The sequence below is a fragment of the Bufo gargarizans genome, chromosome 3 (genome assembly GCF_014858855.1).
Source record: "Bufo gargarizans isolate SCDJY-AF-19 chromosome 3, ASM1485885v1, whole genome shotgun sequence".
Lineage (NCBI taxonomy): Eukaryota > Metazoa > Chordata > Amphibia > Anura > Bufonidae > Bufo > Bufo gargarizans.
The window spans coordinates 281249456-281276794 of record NC_058082.1 but is presented as its reverse complement, the minus strand read 5'-3'; the positions used below and the strand labels follow the sequence as shown (position 1 = coordinate 281276794).

The following is a 27339-nucleotide window of genomic DNA, read 5'->3' as shown; positions in this document are numbered from 1 at the left end:
TGGTGGTAGTGGCGGCCGCATCACAGTGGAGAGGGAGGGACTCCTTCCTTCTCCACTGACTGTGCTACTGAAGAGAACTTGGGCTGCGCAGGATTGCGGCGGTACAGTCGCAAATGGCGACAAGACTAAAAAGTCTTGTCGCCATCTGCAAATTTTAAGGCGCATTGGCGACTGTTTTGGTCGCCAATCAGGAAAAACGGTGCCATCCACAGATCTCCCCTCCCCCCCCAAACAGTGCCATCCACAGATCTCCCCTCCCCCCCCCCAAACAGTGCCATCCACAGATCTCCCCCTCCCCCCCCCAAACAGTGCCATCCACAGATCTCCCCCTCCCCCCCCCAAACAGTGCCATCCACAGATCTCCCCCTCCCCCCCCAAACAGTGCCATCCACAGATCTCCCCCTCCCCCCCCCCCAAACAGTGCCATCCACAGATCTCCCCTCCCCCCCCCCAAACAGTGCCATCCACAGATCTCCCCCTCCCCCCCCCCAAACAGTGCCATCCACAGATCTCCCCCTCCCCCCCCCCCAAACAGTGCCATCCACAGATCTCCCCCTCCCCCCCCCAAACAGTGCCATCCACAGATCTCCCCCTCCCCCCCCCAAACAGTGCCATCCACAGATCTCCCCCTCCCCCCCCCCCAAACAGTGCCATCCACAGATCTCCCCCTCCCCCCCCCAAACAGTGCCATCCACAGATCTCCCCCTCCCCCCCCCCAAACAGTGCCATCCACAGATCTCCCCCTCCCCCCCCCCAAACAGTGCCATCCACAGATCTCCCCCTCCCCCCCCCCAAACAGTGCCATCCACAGATCTCCCCCTCCCCCCCCCCAAACAGTGCCATCCACAGATCTCCCCCTCCCCCCCCCAAACAGTGCCATCCACAGATCTCCCCTCCCCCCCCCCCAAACAGTGCCATCCACAGATCTCCCCCTCCCCCCCCCCCCAAACAGTGCCATCCACAGATCTCCCCCTCCCCCCCCCCCAAACAGTGCCATCCACAGATCTCCCCCTCCCCCCCCCAAACAGTGCCATCCACAGATCTCCCCCTCCCCCCCCCAAACAGTGCCATCCACAGATCTCCCCCTCCCCCCCCAAACAGTGCCATCCACAGATCTCCCCCTCCCCCCCAAACAGTGCCATCCACAGATCTCCCCCTCCCCCCCAAACAGTGCCATCCACAGATCTCCCCCCCCCAAACAGTGCCATCCACAGATCTCCCCCCCCCAAACAGTGCCATCCACAGATCTCTTTCCCCCCCCCCCAAACAGTGCCATCCACAGATCTCTTTTCCCCCCCCCCCCAAACAGTGCCATCCACAGATCTCTCCCCCCCCCCAAACAGTGCCATCCACAGATCTCTCCCCCCCCCAAACAGTGCCATCCACAGATCTCTCCCCCCCCCCAAACAGTGCCATCCACAGATCTCTCTTCCCCCCCCCCCCCCCAACGGTGCCATCCACAGATCTCTCTTCCCCCCCCCCCCCCCAAACGGTGCCATCCACAGACTCCCCCCCCCCCCAAACGGTGCCATCCACAGATCTCCCCCCCCCCCCCCCAAACGGTGCCATCCACAGATCTCTCTTCCCCCCTCCCCCCAAACGGTGCCATCTACCAACAGAAGAGGCAGCAAAAGCGGGTTTAAAAGCAGCCGCAGAGGCTTACCAATTCCTTCTTTTAAATAAACCTCTGCTCTTGTCCATTGGGTCCTTAAGCGAACCAATACCTTCAAAAGGAAGTTCTGCTTTTTTTGGACATTTTGGCTACCGGAGCATCAAGCTTTGGGGCCCTATCCCAAGAAGCAGAGGTTTCTTCATCAAAATGTTATTTCCGCTTCACAGAAGAAATGAAAAACTTCCTATCAGGTTTCTTCCACTCCGCTTGAATATTTTTTAATGCACGCCAAACACCTTTCTTCTTTTAAGACCTAGACCGTAAAACAGAGTCCTGGACTGACTGCGGTGGCTTCTGATCATCCAACCCCACGGTAGCTCTAACAGCCTTGACTAGGGAGTTAGTGTTCTCAACATGAAACAGCGGTTTCCCTGCAGATTCATTAGATGACACCCATTCTCCTTCCTCTTCCAATCCAGAAAGTAAATCACTGTCACTGGAGGGGGGGGGGGGGGGGGGGGGGATTAGATGGTCGCAAAAGTACTGGGGCGGCTTCTAATTAAACCGCTAACAGATTCTCTGACTTCCTCAAGGATTATCTGTTTAATGCTGGCCATCGAGACAGCGCTCCCTCCTCCATTAACTTGGTTATACACACTTTGCATATGTTTTTTTCCCCAGGCAGAGTAGCTTTTTCCACACAGCAAATCACCTTTCTTTTGATCTGGAGATCTTGAAAGACTCCTTAGATACCCTAGCACAACAAATTACTCCCATGAGCATATACTGTAAAACTGTCAGGGTACAATCCCTCTTACACCACCTTGGTACGGGCATATCATTGGTGGTTTCAGCGTGCCGAGCCTGCTCCATGCTCACCAAGCAAAACCAGCCAGAATGGAGGAATTGCCAGCTTCTTCCACTCAGAATAGCAGCGAACTAACTGGGCTTTTCTCCTCTGCACGCATGCCGGCTCCCCCCTTCTGGTCTGCAGCGTTGGCTTACTCCCACCGCCACAACCCGGAAGTAAAGCTTCCAGAATGCGGGCCGGCAGAAGCCCAGGGAGGCTGAAACCCCTGGAAAGGGAGTGGGGTAGGAGAGAGAAGGGAGGCCAGTCTTCTGCAACAGCTCCTAAAGGAGTCATGCCACGCAGGATAACCCTCCTCACACTATACATAGCCGCAGCTCCATCTTCACTTTATCCAGCGGATCCAACTCCCACCTGTCCCTTAGGACAAGAAATAGAACTGGGGATAGAGGGAATAGTCCATCTTTTAAAAGGCGGTTCTGGTTCCCGTTTCATGTCCTGAGGAGGTGGTCTCTCCAGGGTTGCGGTCATGGGCAAAGGGGAAATATATGATCCCTGTCCAAAGAAGTTAACCGAATCCAGATGGACCATAAAAACGTTTACCATGATAAAAGGAGGAGAATGGAACAGATGCTACATACGCATGTGGTTCACTCCATCATATTGCTAAGACTATGTATTAACAGATGTGCACACAGCTCAGTTCCGATAGACTTAGACCTCATGCACACGACCGTTGTGTTCCGTTCCGCAAAATGGGGTTATGTTCCATGATCCGTTTCCATGTGTCTTCCTTTATGTTTGGAGGATCACCAGACATGAAGTAAAAATAAAAAAAGTCTAAGTCAAGTTTGCCATGCAAATGATCGGGGGGAAAAAACTGATGCGGATGACATTGTGTGCCTCCACGTTTTTTTTCACGGACCTATTGACTTGAATGGGTCCGCGAACAGTTTTCCATGAAAAAAAAAAAAAAAAGGTTATTTTTATTTATTTTTACGGACTGGAACCACAGATCACTGACGCGGATGACAAACTGTGCATTAGCCGAGTTTTCAACGGACCCATTGAAAGTCAATGGGCCCGCAGAAAATCAGGAAAAACGGAATGGACACGGAATGAAAACTGTCGTGTGCATGAGGCCTTATCCTGTTGGGCAATGTCCCCCAACTTGGCTCGCCAGCTGTTGCAAAACTTCGAATCCTATCATGAGCATGGTGGGAGTTGTAGTTTTACAACTGCTAAATTCCAATAGTTTGGAGATCAATGCAGCGGGGGAACACAGGATCACAAACCAAGCTAATCTGAGACACAAACCAAGCTAATATTTTATATGTATCCTATAGCTATACATATGTTGAGGGTGGGAAGACACCAACAAACTAGCCAAAAGTCACTGTACACTCCCCTATTGAGTCTCAAGTATTAGGAGGGATTCCCATATCACACACACAATTATGACATATCCATAGGGTATTCCATACATATCTGATAAATCCAGGTCCCACCTTTGGCCCAGAGGTGGTTGGTTCCACAAAACATGCGAGAGGGCTGTGCTACACTTTCTGTAGCACCCATTAACGTGTCACCGCACAGCCTGCTCATCTGTTTCTGAAGTCCCAACCATCTCTACCCACTGTTTCCCGGTGGGTCAAGGGCTAGGGAAGGCACAAGTGGGGATTGAAATACCCCTTCAATTGTACAATGCTATGCAATCATAAAGCAATTACGCACCACTTAAAAGGTTTTTCCAGGACTTAAATATGGGTGACTGAGCCTTAGGACAATACCAATATCAGAGTGGTAGAGGTGCAATTTATGGTATTTATTTTATGCACTTATATAGCGCTGATATATTCCACAGCGCTTTACAGACATTAGCATCAAGCCCCATAGGGCTCACAATCTAAGTCCTTAATCCGTGTCTTTGCATGGTTTTCCTCCAGGTACTCCTGTTTCACCCCACACTCCAAACATAAGGAGAACAAACTACATGCAGATGTTGTCCTTGGTCAGATTCGAACCTAGGACTCCAGCGCTGCAGGCACCATGAGCCACTATGCTGCCCATGACCAGCTGATAGGAACGGGTTGAATGGGACTAAGCTAGTCACCCCCATGAACACCCTCATCTTAGAAATGTGAAGAATCAGTCACATTGTGCTCAAACCTAAATTCACAGCAAGCATTATATATCTATATAACTACACCTATCCCACAATACAGTCACACAATGATTTTTACCTGGTAACATCAGGAAGCCACTGCACAGTCAGACTTGGCCACTCCAGGGCATGTGTCATTACCAGGTCATAGAGGAATGGAGTATTTTTCTTCCAGATTTTGTACTCCTCATTGATAACACGCTCTTCCACAGTATCTTCAAACACTACAGAGATCAGATTAAACAATTAAACAAGACCTGAAAACCTAAATTCTGTGGAACAAGCCATGAATATGACCCCAAGGCCCAATATTTGTTATTTGTTTTTTTTCCCCCGCTTGAAAAAGGAACAAATGACCACCTTGACTTCAGTGAACACCAAAGCCAGGAATGATGAACTGATTTCTAAATATTAAGTTTTTCCTTGCTACATTCATTTTTATTTATTTTTTAAATGATGTTGGCGTAGTTTTATTCCAGCTGCCTCTCGGCATATTTGCCGTGCTGACACCGGAACTCCGGTCCACCCCCATTATAGTCAATGGGGCCAGAGCGGACCTCCGGCGGCAAGCGTGCACTAGCGGCAGCAAGAATCCGGCAGGCTGTTCACCCGCTCGGAGAAGGCTGCCACTAGTGTGAAAGTAGCCTCATCAGCCCATATTGCCAATGTAAGAAGCTTGTGCTAATCTTCCCTCTTAAAGGGGATTTCCAATCACAGCCTCAAAAGGTGATATACAAGACAGTACCTAGAGGGGAGGATTTACCTGCACTCCCCCCTGCTGCTTCTTAGCTCAGCTCCATTAGGGGTGTAGTTAGTGCCTACAGGTAGTGTCCTCATTGGTCCAGGCTGCAGCTCTGCCTCTTTCAGTTGGTCACTAAATATAAAACTATCACAAGCTCACGTCAATTCAGTGCATGAGCAGATTTCATTTACAGCAAAGGTAGAATGATTATAAAGGCCCTTTTACGTGGACTGACTGAGAAGGCAGTTATCAGGAATGAACAGTTTGCCCCCAGTAATTGTTAAGCATTTTATCTTTTTTTGTACTTTTGCACAGGGGAAAAAAAAAAAAGTTTAAAATCATTTCTTACATTTGAACACTTTACATTTTTCCATTGATAAAGTTAAGTGCAAGTTTAAGCTTTCATTGGGGCCATTTTGTGGTACATACAACTTTATCACTTTCTGAGGTTAAAAAAAAAACTGCAATTTTGTCTTTTACAATATTCAGTGTATAGGATAAAAAGGTTATTATAGTATGAAGTTATGACAGATACCAATTTTGTAAGGAGTTAAGGAATTGTAAAAAAAAAATTATATATATATATATATATATATATATATATATATATATATATATATATATATATATATATATATATATATATATATATATAGATAATAAAGGGGAAGAACTATCCCCACCATGTCCCACTAGGAGACTTCAACATAAAATAATACACTGTAATAGTACACTGTCACTGTACAGCCCTGCCAAAGGCATTGGTACATGTCAACCCCTTGGTAATCCATAATTGCATTTTGCAAATGATGAGAGGAAGCCCCCTTCTGCTAACCACTTAGATTCTGTGATCAATACTAACTGCAGCATCTAAGGGATTAATGTCCAATCACAGCAGTGAGACCTGAATGCCAGCTGCATAATATAACAGTCACTAGCAAATGATTGTGTGGGCAGCTGCTTAACCGCACTATAGTAATAGCTGAGCACTAACTGCTTACTTGTACAGATATACTGTTACAGCACTGAGTGGGAACAGGTTCATTAGTAATACAGTAGTCAGATGTTAAAGGGTTCTTCCGAGACTTAAAGCGTAACTGTCATTCTCTTATTTTTGCAATGTGTAGGGGCAGGGATATTAACCATTTTAGTAATATACTTTAATTACTGAAATTGTAGATTTCTATTAGAAAATATCTTTAAAGTGGCCTATTTTGAGCCTTAGCAACGCTCATCTGTCTTCTGTTTACATAACAGTCAGTGTTAGCAAGTCTCCACTTATGTAAACAGAAGACAGGAGCATTGCTAAGGCTCAAAATAGGTCACTTTAGAGCCCTTTTTTTTAAGAAATGTACAATTTCAGTAATTAAAGTATATTACAAAAATGGTTTGTATCACTGCCCCTACACATTACAAAGAAAAAAAGAACGACAGTTACACTTTAAGCCTCATTCACACATCAGCGATTTTTATCAGTGACTTAAGCCAAAACCAGGATTGGAGCCTCCACATGCATAAGGGAAAGAGCTGCAACTGTTCTGTGTTTACAATCGCACCTGGTTTTGGCTCAAAATCACTGACCGAACACCGACGTGTGACTGAGGCATTATACACCGATTACCTATCCTCAGATCACCAGTATCCATCAGGGAGAATAACAACCCTGCACTAGGACAGTGAGTGGAATCAATCCCTGGTGGTCTGCTACAGTGGCATGATTAAAAGGGTTTTTACAATATAATAAGTAACCGTGTAATGCTAGTATACGCCATCAGTTACCAAGTGGCCTAAAGTTAGGGCGAAACGCTTTAACGTTCTATGCATGAGCATAGCCTGCTGCTCATGAACACAGAGGATTCAGAGTGCATAGCGGACTTTAGTGCTTGGTTGTGCTAAACCGGATCCACACATATTGCCAACTAAATGATATCACTACTTTATGAAGCGGGTAACATTCTCTCACCAGTCTTTACCCCTGTGCACTGGAGTAAAATGCGCCTATATTATTAAGTCCATGCGCCAGAACCTCAAATCAACACCAGCTAGAGGCAGGTGTAACAAGCAATAACTTATGCCAGTTTCTAGTGCAAATTACAGTAAATCCGGCGTGCCGTGATAAGCCATGCCCTCCCACTAAGAACCCCTTCTTATTACTTTAGAAAATTGGCAAGAAGTTCAAAGTTAAAAAATTATGGTGCAAATTTGACACGTGCCATAATTTGTGGCTATTTTACTCCACAATAGAGGCCTAAACTCAATGAACTCCCCTCATAGTGCCATGTTTAGCATCAGACCCATCTTAAAGGTGAACTTACACTTTGAACCTTCAGGAAAAGTCACCTCTATTACCAGAATAGTTCCTTCACCAGTTGGAGCACTTTAGGCATCAGACTAGGTCACCAGTATTCTTTAGGCAAGCTCAGACACGCAGATTCTTATTACCCCTCCAGCGTACACTGTGTACGGGGCAGATTCCACATGTGGCCTTACCCTTTAGATGAGGAGCTGTCCCATTCACAAAGTGACATAAGGTCCGACAGCTCCAACCTCAATCCTCCCCTCCACTATTAGACGGTCTCTACAGACTGTACTGATGCCATACCCTAGTGAAACCTAAGATACCCGTTCCCACTTTAGAGGCTCCCCCGATCCAGGACTATGGTGCCTAAACCGTGGAGAATTGCCAGTATGCATATACCACATGGAATCATCCATAGTAATAAAAGCCCTGTGTGAGTGCTCAGGGCTGGTCTGTGTTTGTGACTATTATTGAAGTGCGCATGCGCAGCAGCCAATCAACACAGCGCACCACAAACAGCCCGCACTGCCCACACTAAAAGGCAGGGAAAATGGCAAAAGGCAGGAACCAAGCTACACAGTGGCGTACTAAAGGGGGAGGGGGGGGGGGTCACTCACCACTCAGCTCCCCATGATCCTCCCTTCCTTGGCGCTCTGAATGACGAAGCAGGAAGACTTCTCCCCGCTCCACCATTCAGCCTGCAGGAACGGATCGCGCTGCCAGCAAGTGTGTGGGCTGAGCCTGCAGCCGTGAAATCTGCACAAGCTCAGCACGTGGCTTTTTTGGTTTCTTTATTTCGCGTGGTATCAAATGGTATCAAGTATCACAATACTTTATGGTATCGAAATCGAATCAAATTTGGTATCGCAACAGCTCTAACGCTCCATAGAGTTGGGCTTTATGGCAGAGTGGCCAGAAGAAAGCAATTACTTTCAGCTAAAAACAAAAAGGCACGCTGTGAGTTTGCAAAAAGGCATGTGGGAGACTCCCAAAATGTATGAAGGAAGGTGCTCTGGTCTGATGAGACTAAAATTTTACTTTTTGGCCAAAGAAAACGCTATGTCTGGAGCAAACCCAACACATCACCCAAAGAACACCATCCCTACAGTGAAACTTGGTGGCAGCATCATGCTGTGGGGATGGGACTGGGAAACTGGTCAGAGTTGAGGCAAAGATGGATGGTGCTAAATACAGGGATATTCTTGAGCAAAACCTGTACCATTGTGTGTGATTTGCTAAAGCAGCACTTAAATGGTTTATGGCAGGGCTGTGGAGTCGGAGTCAATTTTGGGTACCTGGAGTCGGAGTCTGCAAAAAATGAACCGACTCCTACTAAATTTAAATTGGAATAAAAAATTTAAAAAGCAAGTTTAAATGTCCGAATTCATAAACAGTTATAATTAATGACTTCTCTACTGTAAGAATAAAGGCCAATGCATGCAGTGCCTAACGTAACCGCAAAACAAACGCGTTCAGTGATGTGAAGAAGATTAATATAAACCATTTCTAGGTTTTACAGATTTTGTTTTTGGTTCATATAGATAAGCTTTGTTTTTGTTCTAAAACAACCAAATAATGTGGTTTGTATTTTTTAACTTGTAAAGTTCCTGATGTTTATGCCTGCTGCTACTATCCAGCCACTTGATTAAAAAAAATGAATAAAACTGTTGTTTTCATTGTGTTTGTCTTTTGCTTAAACTGTTCAATACAGTAGACTGTTGGCTTCCCAGCCAGTAGTCATTTGGTAATGACATGTATGTTGCCTTTCTTTCCTTCAAGGAATGTATAAAATACATTCGCATATTAAATACAGAGGAGTCGGGGAGTCGGAAGTACAAAAAACTGAGGAGTCGGAGCATTTATCTACCAACTCCACAGCCCTGGTTTATGGGGAAACATGTAAATGTGTTGGAATGGCCTAGTCAAAGCCCAGATCTCAATCCAATAGAAAATCTGTGGTCAGACTTAAAGGTTGCTGTTCACAAGTGTAAACCATTCAACTAAGGCTACTTTCACACTAGCGTTTGATCGGATCCGTTCTGAACGGATCCGATCATATTAATGCAGACGGAGGCTCCGTTCAGTACGGATCCGTCTGCATTAATAACTTAGAAAAAATTCTAAGTGTGAAAGCAGCCTGAGCGGATCCGTTCAGACTTTCAATGTAAAGTCAATGGGGGACGGATCCGCTTGAAGATTGAGCCATATGGTGACATCTTCAAGCGGATCCGTTCCCATTGACTTAGGCCTCTTTCACACTACCGTTTTTTTTTTCCGTTTTGCGGTCCGTTTTTTGCGTTCCGTATACGGTCCGTATACGGAACCATTCATTTCAATGGTTCCGCAAAAAAACGGAATGTGTTCCGTATGCATTCCGTTTCCGTATTTCCGTTCCGTTGAAAAGATAGAACATGTCCTATATTTGGCCGCAAATCACAGTCCGTGGCTCCATTCAAGTCAATGGGTCCGCAAAAAAAACGGAACACATACGGAAATGCATCCGTATGTCTTCCGTATCCGTTCCATTTTTTGCGGAACCATCAATTGAAAATGTTATGCCCAGCCCAATTTTTTCTATGTAATTACTGTATACTGTATATGCCATACGGAAAAACGGAACGAAACAACGGAACGGAAACGGAACCACAACGGAAGCAAAAAACGGAACAACGGATCCGTGAAAAACGGAACGCAAAACACTGAATTCAACATACTGTAGTGTGAAAGAGGCCTTACATTGTAAGTCTGAACGGATCCGCTCGCCTCCGCACGGCCAGGGGGACAGCTGAACGCTGCAAGCAGCGTTCAGCTGTCCGCCTGTCCGTGCGGAGGCTGAACGCCGCCAGACTGATGCAGTCTGAGCGGATCCGCTCCATTCAGACTGCATCAGGGCTGGACGGAGGCGTTCGGGTCCGCTCGTGAGCTCCTTCAAACGGAGCTCACGAGCGGACCGACGAGCGCAAGTGTGAAAGGAGCCTTACAGGAGCTGAAGCAGTTTTGCAAGGAGGAATGGGCAACAATCCCAGCGGTAAGATGTGGCAACTGCTCATAGAGACTTATCCAAAGCGACTTAGAGCTGTGATTGCTACAAAATGTGGCTCTACAAAGTATTGACTTTAGCAGGGTGAATAATTATGCACATAGATTTTTTATTTTATCCTATTTGTTGTTTACAATAAATAAACAACATCTCCAACGTTGTGAGCATGTTCTGTAAATTAAATGATGCAAATCCTCAAACAATCCATGTTAATTCCAGGAGTGAGGCACCAAAATACAAAAAGTCGGGGGGGGGGGGGGGGGGATTGGTTGTTTTAGTAGTTTTTAATTATACATTTTTACAGCGTTCACCTGAGGGGTTTGGTCACATTACATTTTTAGTAGTAGATAGTTACGGATGTGGCAATACCTAATATGTACACTTTATTTAAGTTTTACACAATAGCATTTTTTAAACAAAAAATTATGTTTTAGTGTCTCCATAGTCTGAGAGCCATAGTTTTTATTTCTTGACTGGTAGTCTCATTTTTTGCGGGATGAGATGACAGCTTGTTGCACTATAAATGATGTTAGGTGACAAAAATGGGCTTTTTTGGCACTATTATGTTTTTACAGTGTTCACCTGAGGAGTTAGGTCATGGGATATTTTTATAGAGCAGGTTGTTACGGACACAGCGATGGCTAACATATCTACTTTTTTTTATTTCACTTTAACACAATAGCATTTTTGAAGCAAAAAATAAAAAATAAATCATATTTTAGTGTCTCCATTGTCTGAGTCAGTTATTTATTTTCTGGGGCAATTGTCTTAGGTAGGATCTAATTTTTTGCAGGATTAGGTGACAGTTTTATTGGTACCATTTTAGGGGGCATACGCCTTTTTTATTGCCTGGTGTTGCACTTTTTGCAATGCAAGGGGACAAAAATGGCTTTTTATTTTTAAACAGTTTTTATTTATTTTTACAATGTTTATCAGATGGGGTGGATCATGTGATATATTCATAGAGCCTGTCGTTACAGACGCTGCGATACCTAAGGGTACTTTCACAGGGGCTCTATACCGGAAGAGAACTGATCAGGCATATCCCCATGCATTCAGAATGTAGAGTAAGGCTACTTTTACACTTGCGTTCAGAGCGGATCCGTCTGAGACGGATCCGCTCATATAATGCAGACGGTGGCTCCGTTCAGAACGGATCCGTCTGCATTATATTGTTAAAAAATTTCTAAGTGTGAAAGTAGCCTCAGACGGATCCGTCCAGACTTTCAATGTAAAGTCAATGGGGGACGGATCCGTTTGAAGATTGAGCCATAGTGTGTCATCTTCAAACGGATCCGTCCCCATTGACTTACATTGTAAGTCTGGATGGATCCGCACGGCCAGGCGAACACCCGAACGCTGCAAGCAGCGTTCAGGTGTCCGCCTGCTGAGCGGAGCGGAGGCTGAACGCTGCCAGACTGATGCATTCTGAGCAGATCCGCGTCCACTCAGAATGCATTAGTGCTGGACGGATGCGTTCGGGGCCGCTTGTGAGCCCCTTCAAACGGAGCTCACAAGCGGACACCCGAACAATAGTGTGAAAGTAGCCTAATCCGTTTGCATCAGGATGTCTTCAGTTCAGTCGTTTTGACTGATCAGGCAAAAGATAAAACCGTAGCATGCTACAGTTTTATCTCCGGCGAAAAATACCAAAGACATGCCTGAATGCTGCATTTTTTCCCATAGGAATGTATTAGTGCCGGAATGCCGGATCCGTTCTGCGCATGCGCAGACCGTTAAAATGGAAAAAAAAAAATTATATATATATATATATATATATATATATATATATATATATATATATATATATATATATATATATATATATACATATATATATACACACACACACACACACACGACAGATCCGTCCTTGCAATGCATTTGTGAGATCCGCATCCGGATCCGTCTCACAAATGCTTTCAGTCAGCGGCAGATCGACGGATGCGGCGGGCAGTTCCGACTAAGTCATGTCATGTCGGGAAGGTGTTAAACAGGTCGTGCGGAGCTCATGCACTATATTCCACAGCAGTATTAGGAGGAGCTGGTAAAATATCCAGTTGACTAACTTTCCCTGAAATGTTCTTAATTGCTTTAGAATACACTTATTGTAGTCCCTGGGTTTATCAAATGTAACCATAAAGTTTCCCAGTTACAGTTGACTGAAACAATCCCATATAGGATACACGGTTTTACAGCCTGCATTTGATATACTTTGTAGATGATACAAAGGCTGTGCACTATGTTCACTGCTGTACTCAATGATTTGGACTTCACTTGTCTTGCAGAGCGTTTGTTACCTCGTTTGTATGCGCACTAGTGCCGGCACTGTTTTCTGACGCATGCCGGGTAACGACTTTACTGCACTGACTTTGATTCTCAGTTGGGATCAATTGTGACATTTGTTTCTTGTTAGAAAAATTTGCGCTCCATGTGTACTGCTGTGCAAATGTTCAAACGAGTTTCAAAACCTCCCAGGTTTCTTCAGTGGTTAGGAATATGGTAAGAGTGAGGGACAGAAAAATATTTTTCTTACAGGGACCAAGTAGCTTTCAAAATCTGGGCTGGACTATAATACCCAACTGGTATTAATTAAAACCTGGACCGGACTATACTTATCTCCTTATATACACCATGTTCAGACAATGTGATTATATAGTCAAACTATAACCAACCATGTTAGTTTTCCCATAGGGTCTACAGTTCTTTTACATGCGTGCAGCACTGTACACTGCCGCTGGACATGCGTGCAGCACTGTACACTGCCGCTGGACATGCGTGCAGCACTGTACACTGCCGCTGGACATGCGTGCAGCACTGTACACTGCCGCTGGACATGCGTGCAGCACTGTACACTGCCGCTGGACATGCGTGCAGCACTGTACACTGCCGCTGGACATGCGTGCAGCACTGTACACTGCCGCTGGACATGCGTGCAGCACTGTACACTGCCGCTGGACATGTTAATGCCCATGTTTGGTTCTAGACTTTTTATCTTATTTAAGAGGTGTTATTTTTGTCGCTGAAAATAAGGCTTTATAAGGTTATAAAAAAATAAAAATAAAAAAAAACTCCTAACTTTTTTTTAGCTGGCTCCTAGATTCTAAGGAAATTTGTCAAGCCCTGCTTTAACGCGCTGCTTTCTAAATAATGTCTAGATTTTCTTTTCCGGTGCCGAGTTCCGTCCTAGGGGCTCAATACCGGAAAAGAACTGATCAGTTTTACCCTAATGCATTCTGGATGGAGAGCAATCTGTTCAGGATGCATCAGTTCAGCCCCTCTTACGTTTTTTTGGCCAAAAATCGTGAACACTCGCCGGACAAAACGCTAAATAAATGCAAAATAAAAAAAGCGGATCCGTTTTCCGGACGACATCGGAGAGACGGATCCGGTATTGCAATGCATTTGTCAGACAGATCGGCATCCATCTGACAAATGCCAGTTTGTGTCCGGATTGCTGGAATCCTCTGCCGCAAGTGTGAAAGTAGCCTTATTGTTTTTTTCTTACATTTGATATACTTAACTGATATCAAGAAATATATAAAGATGCATAAAAATGGCCAGCAAAATATAAATAAAAATTATAAAAACTACTGGGGATCAGGGAAGTCTCTTCGATGAGCTGAAACTTTATCGTTACGTTAAGTTTATTCTAAAGCAATTAAGAACATTTCAGCGAAAAAGTTCATAACCGGATATTTTACCAGCTCCTCCTAACACCGCTGATTAAAGAGGGAGCGGGACTATACACTTATGTTTATTGTGTTTTTATATAGATTATGATGTTTGGTATACAATTTTAGTAGGTAATAAATATGGATGCAAGATTGACCAATAGCTGACCATTTATTACTGAGAGGTGGTATAGCGGGTCGTGACATTACTGAGAGGTGGTATAGCGGGCCGTGCCATATACATATTACTGAGAGGTGGTATAGCGGGCCGTGCCATATATTACTGAGAGGTGGTATAGCGGGCCGTGCCATATATTACTGAGAGATGGTATAGCGGGCCGTGCCATATATTACTGAGAGATGGTATAGCGGGCCGTGCCATATATTACTGAGAGATGGTATAGCGGGCCGTGCCATATATTACTGAGAGATGGTATAGCGGGCCGTGCCATATATTACTGAGAGATGGTATAGCCGGCCGTGCCATATATTACTGAGAGATGGTATAGCCGGCCGTGCCATATATTACTGAGAGATGGTATAGCCGGCCGTGCCATATATTACTGAGAGATGGTATAGCCGGCCGTGCCATATATTACTGAGAGATGGTATAGCCGGCCGTGCCATATATTACTGAGAGATGGTATAGCCGGCCGTGCCATATATTACTGAGAGATGGTATAGCCGGCCGTGCCATATATTACTGAGAGATGGTATAGCCGGCCGTGCCATATTGTTGTGCCTACAAAAGTGACATCATACATGGCTGCAGCGGTATACAGTATATCACTTCTGCAGCCGAGGGTGGAGTGGCAGTGCTGGACCAGTGGGAGCCCAGGAAGATATTACAGCTCCAAGACCCCCAATGCCTGGTCTCCCAGACACTTGTAATAATCAGTGATTTTCCCTGTATTACATGGTGGATTTAGTTAGCAGATTCCCACCCGCCAACTGAGGGTTTCCAGTCCTCGTCTATAAGGGACACGACCCCTCCGGGTGCAGAGCCGTGGCAGGTGTCTCCACGTGGATTAGCTGTACAGTATGGGGGTAAAGCAGCAGACAAGTCACAGCAGAAATCCTTACTGTTCTGATTGCGCTAATAGCCTTACCACAATGTCATCAGAAACAACCAAGAAAGCCAGTCCCTAAACTGTGAGGACATGACCGACAAAGCTGCAATACCGGACACAACCCATGGGCAGGTGTGGCGCTGTTCCAGGAGGAAAGCAGCCACGTTTCTCTCCCTTGCACCACATATTTAAGGTGTATACATGGATCACTGTATGGGGCCCCTGAGTCAGGATGGGCAGTGCTTTACTGTAGCACGGCAGGGGCCACTGCCCACAGATCAGACCCTGCTCACTATGCCCTCATGCACACCATCATAACGTGCGGTACACACGGGTGAGGAGGAGCTCAGTGACACGCAGTACACAACAATGGGCGATGCTGCGGAGAAATAAATGGCGCCGGAGAACACAAAGGCAGATAGAATAACGATGGACCGGAACCGCGCGAGCAGGAACCCAGTCACACGGCGGGTCTATGGCGTTATCCGGGCGAGGGAAGCACAAGGAACTATAAAAGGTGTCAGCACCCGGCCAGGCCCCGCTTACTTTCTTTATTCGCCATCTTTCCGCCGCCTCTTCCAGACGGCCAAGAGCAGCAGAATCAGGGACCGCTCAGCGCCTCCCTACAGGTCACCGGAGACGTTTCCCGCGCGAAAAAGAGAAAGCCTGAGGTGACGCAGCCAAAGGGGCCCCGCCAAAGTTACACAGCTACTTGTATCAGCAGCACGCAGCCTCTAGCCCCGCCCCCGGCACGCAGCGGCGTACGCCGCCATGCTGGAGAAGCCGACCAATCAGCAAAGAGAAGGCCGCGGCGTCTGCGCTAGTGAGGCCCTGGGAGGCCATTTTTAAAACTGGCAAGAAAAGAAGTGGAACCATAAAATACAAAGAGGACGGGACTGTCCTGGAGTACATTACTGTGCACGTGCATGCCACGCGGTACAACTTCTTTACTAGTAAAGGCACATGTACTGGATGCACTGGCATGCTTTCTATTGTCTGTGAAACTTGGGAGACACTTGGGTGTTTTACAAAGGCATGTTGTGAAGAAGGGCAGAAAAATGCCACTACATAGGATGTGTTCCCCAGATGTGGTGATCTGCAGGGCTGCCAAGCAGAATTTTTCTTTATTCTGGACAACTTATCCCCAAATCACGGACAGCCAACATTTTTTACAGACAAATTGGAAAACCATACTGAATGATAAAGATTATAAGTAATCCATGTCTATAGCTCAATATACTGATCAGAACTCATGACCAGCACTGACTGCGAGCTGCAAGATGATGGTAATCACCACCAAAATAATCTAGTCAGGTACCACCAGCCTCAAAAAAATCATGTTTTCCTGGACTCAGGAAAAAAGTCACTTATTGTTACGGACTGTCCAGAAATTTCTGGACGCTTGGCAACCCTGGTGATCTGTGAGATCTGTTCTGGCAAGAAGCACATTAGTTTTTACATGGACGCCGACTGGCGGATAGAAGAGTGTAGCGTTTTTTATCTGGATCACGGCACACAACATTTGCGTTCCACTCTGGCATAAAACAATTGGTCAGATGTAACTGATTTATGTGAATGCACTTTTCATTTCTGGTGCCAAAGTACCAGATCGCAAGTCACTGATGCCCCCAATAACAGTTTCTCAGTCATAAATGCTCCCATAAAGTATGCAAACCACCGTTCCCTTCATGACAGTACGCCAGCCACAGATCCCTTCATGACAGTACGCCAGCCGCAGATCCCTTCATGACAGTACGCCAGCCGCAGATCCCTTCATGACAGTACGCCAGCCGCAGATCCCTTCATGACAGTACGCCCACCACAGATCTCTTCACGACAGTACGCCAGCCGCAGATCCCTTCATGACAGTACGCCAGCCTCAGATCCCTTCATGACAGTACGCCAGCCGCAGATCTCTTCATGACAGTACGCCAGCCGCAGATCCCTTCATGATAGTACGCCACCCGCAGATCCCTTCATGACAGTACGCCCACCACAGATCTCTTCATGACAGTACGCCAGCCGCAGATCCCTTCATGACAGTACGCCAGCCTCAGATCTCTTCATGACAGTACGCCAGCCGCAGATCCCTTCATGACAGTACGCCAGCCGCAGATCCCTTCATGACAGTATGCCAGCCGCAGATCCCTTCATGACAGTACGCATGGGCGTAGGGATCACCATAGCAGCCATAGCAATGGCTATGGGGCCCTACGCCATTGGGGGCCCGGGCCGCCGGCTGAGGATTATATATATTTTTTAATTCATGTGGCGTAGCTACAAGGGTCGCAGGCCCCTCCAGGACAGATAGAGAAAGCGCTATCTGCAACGGCCTGCAGGCTGTGGGCGATAGGGCGCAGACGGAGGCAGAGAGGCATACCTGCAATGAGGAGATGGAGTGGTCCCGCTCCCAGTCTGGGCGGCAGTCAAACTGGCCGGAAGTGGAGGATGCAGAGCTTTCCACGAAGCTGCGTGCTGCTGGGCCTGGCAGCGCTGCTGGAGTGTGGGCGCGCGGACGTTCGAGTGGCTGCGAGGTGAGGGCTGGCTGACTCTGGGACTGGTAAAACTTACTCTGGAGTCCTGGACCATTATATCTGGAGAGGAGGGGGGAGCAGCACCTTGGAGGTCTGGATCAGTACATTTAAGGAGAAGTGGGGAGCAGGACCCTGGAGGTCTGGACCAGTACATTTAAGGAGAAGGGGGGAGCAGGACCCTGGAGGTCTGGTCTGGACCATTATATAGGGGAGAACAGGACACTGGAGGTCTGGACCATTATATTTAAGAAGGGGGGAGCAGGATCCTGGAGGTCTGGACCATTATATAGGGGGGAACAGGACACTGGAGGTCTGGACCATTATATATTGGGAGTAAGGGGAAGCAGGATCCTGGAGGTCTGGACCATTATATATGGGGAGTAGGGGGAAGCAGGATCCTGGAGGTCTGGACCATAATATATGGGGAGTAGGGAGAAGCATGAACCTGGAGGTCTGGACCATTATATAGGCAGGAGGGGGGAGCAGGACACTTGATGTCTGGACCATTATATCTGGGGACTGGCGGTGGGAGATTTAGGGTGGGGGTGGGAGGTCTAGGAGGGGTGTGGGGATGTTGGGGTGGGAGGTCCTGGAAGGGTGTTTGGGTGGGAGCTCTGGAAGGGGTGGGGGTCTGAGAGGTATGTTGGGGGGGGGGCCATAAAAAAATGTTGCTATGGGGCCCAGTCATTTCTAGCTACGCCCCTGACAGTACTATCTCTTTATGATAGTACGCCAGCCGCAGATCCCCTCATGACAGTATGGCATCTACAGATGCCCCCATAACAGTGTGTCATCCACAGAATCCCATATGTCAGCCACTGATGCCCCCATAACAATGTGCAAGTCACAGATCCCCTTCATGACAGCTACAGATGCTGCAGTAGCAGCATACTGCAAGCGCAGGTGTCCCCATAAATCTATGGCAGTCACAGTTTTCCCCGTAACAATATGCTTTCCAAGAATGCCCCAATGATTGTACCTTTGTGCCTGGCATAGATGCAGACAGAGATTCAAAAATAAAAAAGTAAAAAGCTTTGGAGGGAATTTGGGCTGTAAGGGTCTACAAAATGTGTTATTTTACCCAGTCAGTGCACACATGAATTTAGATCTGATGTCTTTTTACTAGTCCCGTATATAAAATGCAAGAATAGGCACGTTCTTTGGTGCATTTTTGTGAAATTATTTTCTGCCATTTTTTGCACACAGTGGTTCAGATTTACTAATGTGTGTGCCCAAACCCCTGATGAAGCCAGATTAGCTGGTGAAACATGTTGGGGGGCAGTCTTAGGTTTTAGTTTGCTGACCTCTTATGTTTATGTGCCTTCAAGTGTTTGATTAATACACAGATATGTGCTATGCTATAATTTATTAGTGTCTGCCAGTGCGCACTTCAATCAGAGTGGTGGTGCGGGGAAGTGCACTCCCAGCCACCAAAGCAATTCAATAACATAGTGATCTGGCACTAATAATGAGCATCAGCTAGTTTTAACCCATAATATAATAGTTTATAGAGTTGCTGACTTCATTTTAAAGGGATTCTGTCACCTACTTTTAGCATTTTAAGTTGGCACCATCGCTATGTTGACTAAAGTACCTTATTTCCAGGACCCTTCTTTTTACTTATTTTCGTTTGGTAGTTTTGTTATAAAAGCGATTTTTATGTTATGCTAATTAGGATCCAAGGTGCCCAGAGGGGCGTTTTTTTCACTCTCCGGTGCCCAGTAACGCCCCCCTGCAGTGGCCAAGACAGCCTTCTGATCATCAAAACACCTCCCACAGCCCGGCAAACGGTTCCGCCCCCTCCGCATGTCATAATCTACCTTATAGATAGGCCAGAAAACTTGCGCAGGCGCAGTACCGCCTGCGGCCTGCGCGATCATCAACATCCTGAGGGCAACAGCGCTCAGGTCACATCACTGGGCTCGGCGCATGCCCAGTGAGACTTTTGAGGCTGTTGCCCTCAGGATGTTGATGATCGCGCAAGTAAAAAGAAGAGTCCTGGAAATAAGGTACTTTAGTCAACATAGCGATGGTGCCAGCTTAAAATGCTAAAAGGTGACAGAATCCCTTTAAGCAAATCATTAAAAGTTACATTTTATTATCTGGGATAAGAAAGGAAATTAGCCTGTAGCTATGTGATTGTGTGCCCATAGCTCTGTCACAAGTAGTGTTTCTGCACTTTTTGCTGACTTGTTGGAAATGGGCAGGGCTTAGGATGGGGTCACACTAGCGTTAGGGATTCCGTTATGGCTTTCCGTTGTAACAGGGTTATAATGGAACATAACGGAATCCATATGACGGAAGGGCGGATCAGTTTTGCTGCCCATAGATTTGCATTATGATGGAATGCAAAACGGATGCCTTTAAAAGGCATTCCGTGTGCTCTCCGTCCTAAAAGAAGTCTATGGGAATCAAAACGGATCCGTCTGGTTCCCGTTATGCAAGACGGAAAACAAATTCCTGTCGACAGGACTTTGTTTTCCGTCTTGCATAACAGGACCCAGACGGATCCATTATGTTTTCCCATAGACTTCTATTCGGACGGAGCAAAATGGAATGCCTCTTAAAGGCTTCCGTTTTGCCTTCCATCCTATGGATTCCGTTATGTTCCGTTATAACCCTGTTATAAAGGAAAGCCATAACGGAATCCCTAACGCTAGTGTGAACCCATCCTTAGCTGAAAGGGGCAGAACTATGTGACATAAAGGGACAGAACTTAAGGAGCACTGTTTCTCGCCAATACTGTGCCACAATTCTGGTGAAAATCCTGTCTCAAAGGCCAATAGTAGGTCTAGACAGCCTGTCTAAGCTTACGCCATCTTTAGGAATAGTAAATCTGGCCACTGTTTGTAACGGTACCTTTATATGAGGCAATTATCATGTAAATTATTTTTAAACCGAGCCAAACTGCAAGATTATCAAGCAGTGTATGAGCAATTAACGATAGGGCGACAACCAACAATCAGTAGATTTCTCGTTAGTTGGAGGTGAATTTCATACATTTAAAGGGAACCTGTCATGTGGATATTTGATTATAATCTAACTAATTATTTACATTCATTAACTACTAAAAAGTACCTTAGGCTACTTTCACACTTGCGGCAGTGTGATCCGGCGGGCAGTTCCGTCGTCGGAACTGGCCGCCGGATCCGCCGATCTGCTGCTGCCTGAAAGCATTTGTGAGACGGATCCGGATGCGGATCCGTCTCACAAATGCATTGCAAGGACGGATCCGTCTCTCCGCTTGTCATGCGGACCGACGGATCCGTCTTGTACATTTTTCGCATTTTTACCGATCTGCGCATGCGCATGCCGGAACGACGGATCCGGCATTCCGGTATTCTGAATGCCGGATCCGGCGCTAATACATTCCTATGGGAAAAAATGCCGGATCCGGCGTTCAGGCATGTCTTCAGTTTTTTTCGCCAGAGAAAAAACCGTAGCATGCTACGGTTTTCTCTTTTGCCTGATCAGTCAAAACGACTGAACTGAAGACATCCTGATGCAAACTGAACGGATTACTCTCCATTCAGAATGCATGGGGATATGCCTGCTCAGTTCTTTTCCGGTATAGAGCCCCTGTGACGGAACTCTATGCCGGAAAAGAAAAACGCAAGTGTGAAAGTACCCTAACTCTCCATTCAGAATGCATGGGGATAAAACTGATCAGTTCTTTTCCGGTATAGAGCCCCTGTGACGGAACTCTATGCCGGAAAAGAAAAACGCTAGTGTGAAAGTACCCTTAGATGTATTCACTTACTGGTGTGACAGATGGTTACCTCATAATATACACACAAAGATGCCGCATGCTAATGAGCTGATTCAAGTCCAGTGTGATGTCATGGAGTCCAGCGTATATTTAATTCAGAGCTATAGCCACTCCCCTGCCCACCTGCTGCTGGTTCATATGGAAAATAACTGTCATTCAGCAGCAGGTGGGCGGGGAGAGTCAGGAGCTCATGAATATTCAGGACTCATCATTATCAGCTGGAGCTTTTCAATACAAGATGTTGGCAGATTGATGGGGTCAATTAAAGAAAGTGACCCAGCATTTTCATAAGAGAATGAGCTGGTGACATAAAACTGGTGACAGGTTCCCTTTAAACAGGAATTGTTCACTGCACGCACAATTACAATTACATTTCTATGAATGCTACTGTCTGCTTTGCAAATGATGGAATATGCAATTGAAATTATGTTTTGGTACCTGGTGTGATTGAGTGATGAACGAGTCTTTTCTAAGTGTAGTGAACGTTTCAATAATGACCCTTTAGACGCGACGTCTAAAGGGTCATTATTGAAACGTTCACTACACTTAGAAAAGACTCGTTCATCGCTCAATCACACCAGGTACCATAACCACTAGCATTTCCTTCATGCCGTTTTTTCCCGCTATAGAAAAGATGATGTGACAACATCTGAAAAATGCTAAGCGCTCCAGCCTGCTGTATTTTTGAGAAGAAGCCAGAAAGATAAAAAAAAAGCCACTCAGTAACACAAATGCCAGGAGCAAAAAAAGCGCTTGTGTCCTCTAGCGAAAAGCTTTGGGCCTTGGTCACCTGGTGATGGATGCCCAGCCATCAGCCTTTGGTATCTTTAGGATAGGAGGTTTACACATGACATATTAGCTGCGGGTTTTCTGCACCAGCAAAAAACACACTGAATGGTGCATTTTTTTTGCTGATAATTTTGTTGCAAATTAGACAGAAATTTTTAATCCCTTCTCTTTAAACAGTTCATTGGCAGGGGTGCCAGGAGTCCAACCCCCTATGACCTGTCCTTAAAGGGCTTCTGTCACCCCACTAAAGTGTTGTTTTTTTTTTGGGCTAGTGAAATTAGTTATATTGCGATATATGACAATATAATTGTGTTACTTACTTTGATCCAGCAGTTTCTGCAAAAAACAAAGTTTTATAATATGTAAATTCGGTCTCTACCAGCAAGTAGGGCGGCTACTTGCTGCTAGCTGCTGCAGAAATCCGCCCCCTCGTCTTGTTGATTGACAGGGCCAGCCGGGATCTCCTCCTCCGGCCAGCCCTGTCGTCATTTCAAAAATCGCGCGCCTCTGTTGATTCGGCGCAGGCGCTCTGAGATGAGGAGGCTCGTCTCCACAGCACTCCCTCAGTGCGCCTGCGCCGATGACGTCTTCTATTTCGGTGATGTTAGAGACCGAATTTACATATTATAAAACTTCGTTTTTTGCAGAAACTGCTGGATCAAAGTAAGTAACACAATTATATTGTCATATATCGCAATATAACTAATTTCACTAGCCCAAAAAAAAAAAAATCACTTTAGTGGAGTGACAGAAGCCCTTTAAGGTCTTCAGTATTACGACACTGCACAGCACCTTTTAGGCTATGTTTTTAATGTGAAAATTAATGCAGCAACGCTTTATTTCTAAATACTGTATGTGTCCTGCATTTTTGCTATCGTGGTTATTTTTATTATGTGTGTGTAAAAAGAAGTCAGAAAGACAAAAAAAAAAAAATCTAATTAAGAAAAACAGCACTAGCAAAAAAGCGCTGGTGTGTCCTGCCTTTCATACTTCCCATAGACCCTAATGGGCTAATAACTGGAGATGATGGGGGGCATTTATCAAACTGGTGTAAAGAAGAACTGACTTAATAGCCCTTAGCCACCACTCACATTGCACCTTTCATTTTCCAAAGGAGCTGTCAAAAATGAAAGATGGAATCATGGACAGCACAGGGACTCAGTTGTTAGCACTGCAGCGCTGGGGTCCTGGGTTTGAATCTGACCAAGGACAAGATCTGCACGGAGTTGTATGTTCTCCCTGTGTTTGCGTGGAGGTTCTCCGGTTTCCTCCCACAGTCCAAAGACATACTGATAGAGAACACAGATTGTGAGCCCCATGGGGGACAGCATGATACTAATGTCTGTAAAGCGCTGCGGAATATAGTAGCGCTATTTAAGTGCGTGAAATAAGTAAAAAATAAATCTGATTGGTTTCTATGGGCTACTAAGCCAGTTCTACTGTGCACCAGTTTCATAAATCTCCCCTTGTGTTTTTACCATAAAAAATGCAGCAAAAAGTACAGGTGCAAAAAAATTGGAAAAACAACAACAGTGCAGAAAAATGATACTAAAAACCTTTGTGTGAAAAGACCCTTAGGCCTCTTTCACACGGGCGTCGCGGGAAAATGTGGGGGTGCGTTGCGGGAACACGCAAGATTTTTCCGCGCGAGTGCAAAACATTGTAATGCGTTTTGCACTCACGTGAGAAAAATCGTGCATGTTTGGTACCTGAACCCAAACTTCTTCACAGAAGTTCGAGCTTGGGAACGGTGTTCTGTAGATTCTATTATTTTCCCTTATAACATGGTTACAGAATGCAGAATGCATAGTAGAATAGCACTGGAGGGGTTAAAATAAATGAATAAATAATTTAACTCACCTTAGTCCACTTGATCGCGAAGCCGGCATCTCCTTCTGTCTTCATCTTAGCTGTGTGGAGGAACAGGACCTGTGGTGACGTCACTCCGGTCATCACATGATCCATCACCATGGTAAAAGATCATGTGATGGATCATGTGATGACCGGAGTGACGTCACCACAGGTCCTGTTCCTCCACACAGCTAAGATGAAGACAGAAGGTGATGCCGGCTGCGCGAACACATGGATTAAGGTGAGTTAAATTGTTATTATTATTTTTTTAACCCCTCCAGCGCTATTTTACTATGCATTCTGTATTCAGAATGCTATTATTTTCCCTTATAACCATGTTATAAGGGAAAATAATAATGATCGGGTCTCCATCCCGATCGTCTCCTAGCAACCGTGCGTGAAAATCGCACTGCATCCGCACTTCCTTGCGGATGCTTGCGATTTTCACGCAACCCCATTAATTTCTATAGGGCCTGCGTTACGTGAAAAACGCACAAAATAGAGCATGCTGCGATTTTCACGCAACGCATAAGTGATGCGTGAAAATCACTGCTCATGTGAACAGCCCCATAGAAATAAATGGGTCGGGATTTAGTTCGGGTGCAATGCGTTCAACTCACGCATCGCATCCACGCGGAATACTCACCCGTGTGAAAGGGGCCTTAGAGAGTCTTTGAATCTCACAACCTGATTTCATGTTAGAATTGTGCCTGAAGCCGTCCTTGCATTAGTACTTGACCATAAAGACACATAAACCCTTTTCTTTTTACCAAAGACAGATGTCTGTAGAATTCTCTATAATATGTTGGATTTTACAGTCGTTGTCAGGGATAGGCGTCGTCATCTTCGGACAGTCATTTATGACACACATCAGACTCCATTGGCAGCAATTGCTGTGATCTCATTAACTTTAACCACTTCTGTCACAGATCACGGTGGAGATTGGTGCACATTACTGGCAATTTTTCAATGTGATGTATGAAGTTGCCGTTCAAAATTACAACCGTCTCAAACCTACCATTATCCGTAAGTCATTTACCATATAGACATCTAAAATCCAAACTCAGTAATAGACCTACTTCCCAACAAAGAACCATGGTGGAATTTTTTTCTAGTAGACATGTATATTGAAAAAAGTGAAAGGTTTTTGGGTATAAATCTAATTTATTGGCTTAAACTTTTGATTGGAACAACATATGAAATAGAGTATATAAATGTAAAAAGGTGCAATAAGCAGAGTCATTATTTGGAAGCCTGCATTAAAGGGTGTCTGTCTGAGTTTAAGAGGTGCTCCATCTTCCTCTCTTACTTGTCAGGGATTATGATCCGGAATACAGTTTAATATGATCTTCACATGAATCTCTGTAGGAATGAAGTTCATTAGGAGACATGAAGTATAGAGAGGATAGTGGAGGTGTAGATAATGAGCAGCAGCACTTGTATGCAATCTCCATTACCACAGTCTGTCCTGTCCGTCCTCTCCGTACTTCGTGTCTCCTCATGAACTCCATTCATACAGAGATTCAGCTGAAGATCTTATCACCTGTATTCAGGATCATAATCCCTGACAAGCAGGAGAGGAGGATGATGAGGATGCTCTTTACCTCAGTGTTGTGAAGTAACTTGTCCTCCTGTGTGATTAGGACAGGTTTTGTGTGTACTTATAGGATAGCGGACATTTTTTTCTCTCCTAATGATTGCTCCCTAGACAAAATGAATAATTATAGCTAATGAAATGTATTTGGGAATATATTTATACTAAAGTAATATTTAAGTATTTTAATTTTCTTAATTCCCGGAGAACCCCTTTAGTAGGAGAACCCCTATACTTGTGCAATTCATAGAGCATACTACAGCACTTGGCTTCTGCTGGCGCTGTTCAGTACTGATAGAAAAAAACTGGGTCAGTGCAAGTAAGTCATCGGGTGTTTTCATCAGGGTCTTGCCACCAATTTATAAAACTAGTCATAGATTCCCTTTGTGATTCCATTGTAACAGAAAGGAAAGGAAAGGTCACCTATCTGTAGACCCCTCAAAAGTTGATCCCAAAAATTGATGAGGTTAAAAAAAAACAGAAAGAACAAAAGGAAACAATTGAAGAGAACCCCACCCCCTTTTTTTTACCATGCAAGACTGTCTGGAAATGCTGTAGAACCTAGAAGTCTTGTGCAGAAAACAGAAGTCCAGTTCCTCCTGGCCAACACATTTCAGGGGGTCCGGAATGCCTGGTCTAATTTCAGACAGAAGATTTCTGATGCAGCAAGCTGCCACAAAGCCACTAGCAGGGTAGCCTTCAACTTGGCATGCATATTCATTTGCCAACTATCCTACTGGCATTCCAATATTTTCCCCCATTGGAAGGTGGTCCTTAAAGGTGCATACATTGCAGGATATGTTTGTGATTATCTTTTTCAGTTGGATCATTAACTTTTAACTGTTGTGTCTATGGTCAGCTCCAGCTGCATTTAAAGGGGTATTCCGGTTACCATAAATATAACTTATGTTTTAGGCCCCATGCACATGCACACGGCCGTTGTTCACGGCCGTGTGCGGGCCGTGGAACCGCGGCCTGGATCCCTCCTGAGAGCAGGAGCGCACGGCGTCACTTGTTGCTATGACGCCGTGCGCTCCCTGCTGCCGCCGCAATGCCACGTACTGTACTGTGCCGGCAGCAGGGAGCGCACGGCGTCATAGCAACCAGTGACGCCGTGCGCTCCTGCTCTCAGGAGGGATCCAGGCCGCGGTTCCACGGCCCGCACACGGCCGTGAACAACGGCCGTGTGCATGGGGCCTTAGACTAATTCATCATCTATATTTACCTAATATAATGTAAATTTCACATATTTACTGTTCCGTAGTTATAAGTAGTTTTCTTCCTCTGCTACCCACTGTGTCTCCTCATAAATTACCATGGCATCTGTGTGGTCGAGCATGCTCAGTGTGTTGCTATCAGTTCTTTAGCCAAATGTCTTGTGAAACAAAGGGCA

General features: G+C 45.5%; 1 protein-coding gene across 1 annotated transcript in view; it reads right to left on the bottom strand.

The window, feature by feature from the left end:
• The window catches only part of RBBP7 (RB binding protein 7, chromatin remodeling factor), a 36879-nt gene extending 20719 nt beyond the window's left edge, over nt 1-16160 (bottom strand). The window contains exons 1-2 of the mRNA XM_044284961.1: nt 15956-16160; nt 4664-4808 (exon numbers count right to left, since the gene is read on the bottom strand). Coding sequence (XP_044140896.1) covers nt 4664-4808; nt 15956-15971 — 161 coding nt within the window. The 5' untranslated portion in view covers nt 15972-16160. The remainder of the gene's footprint in view (nt 1-4663; nt 4809-15955) is intronic.
• Nucleotides 16161-27339: the final 11179 nt, after the last annotated feature.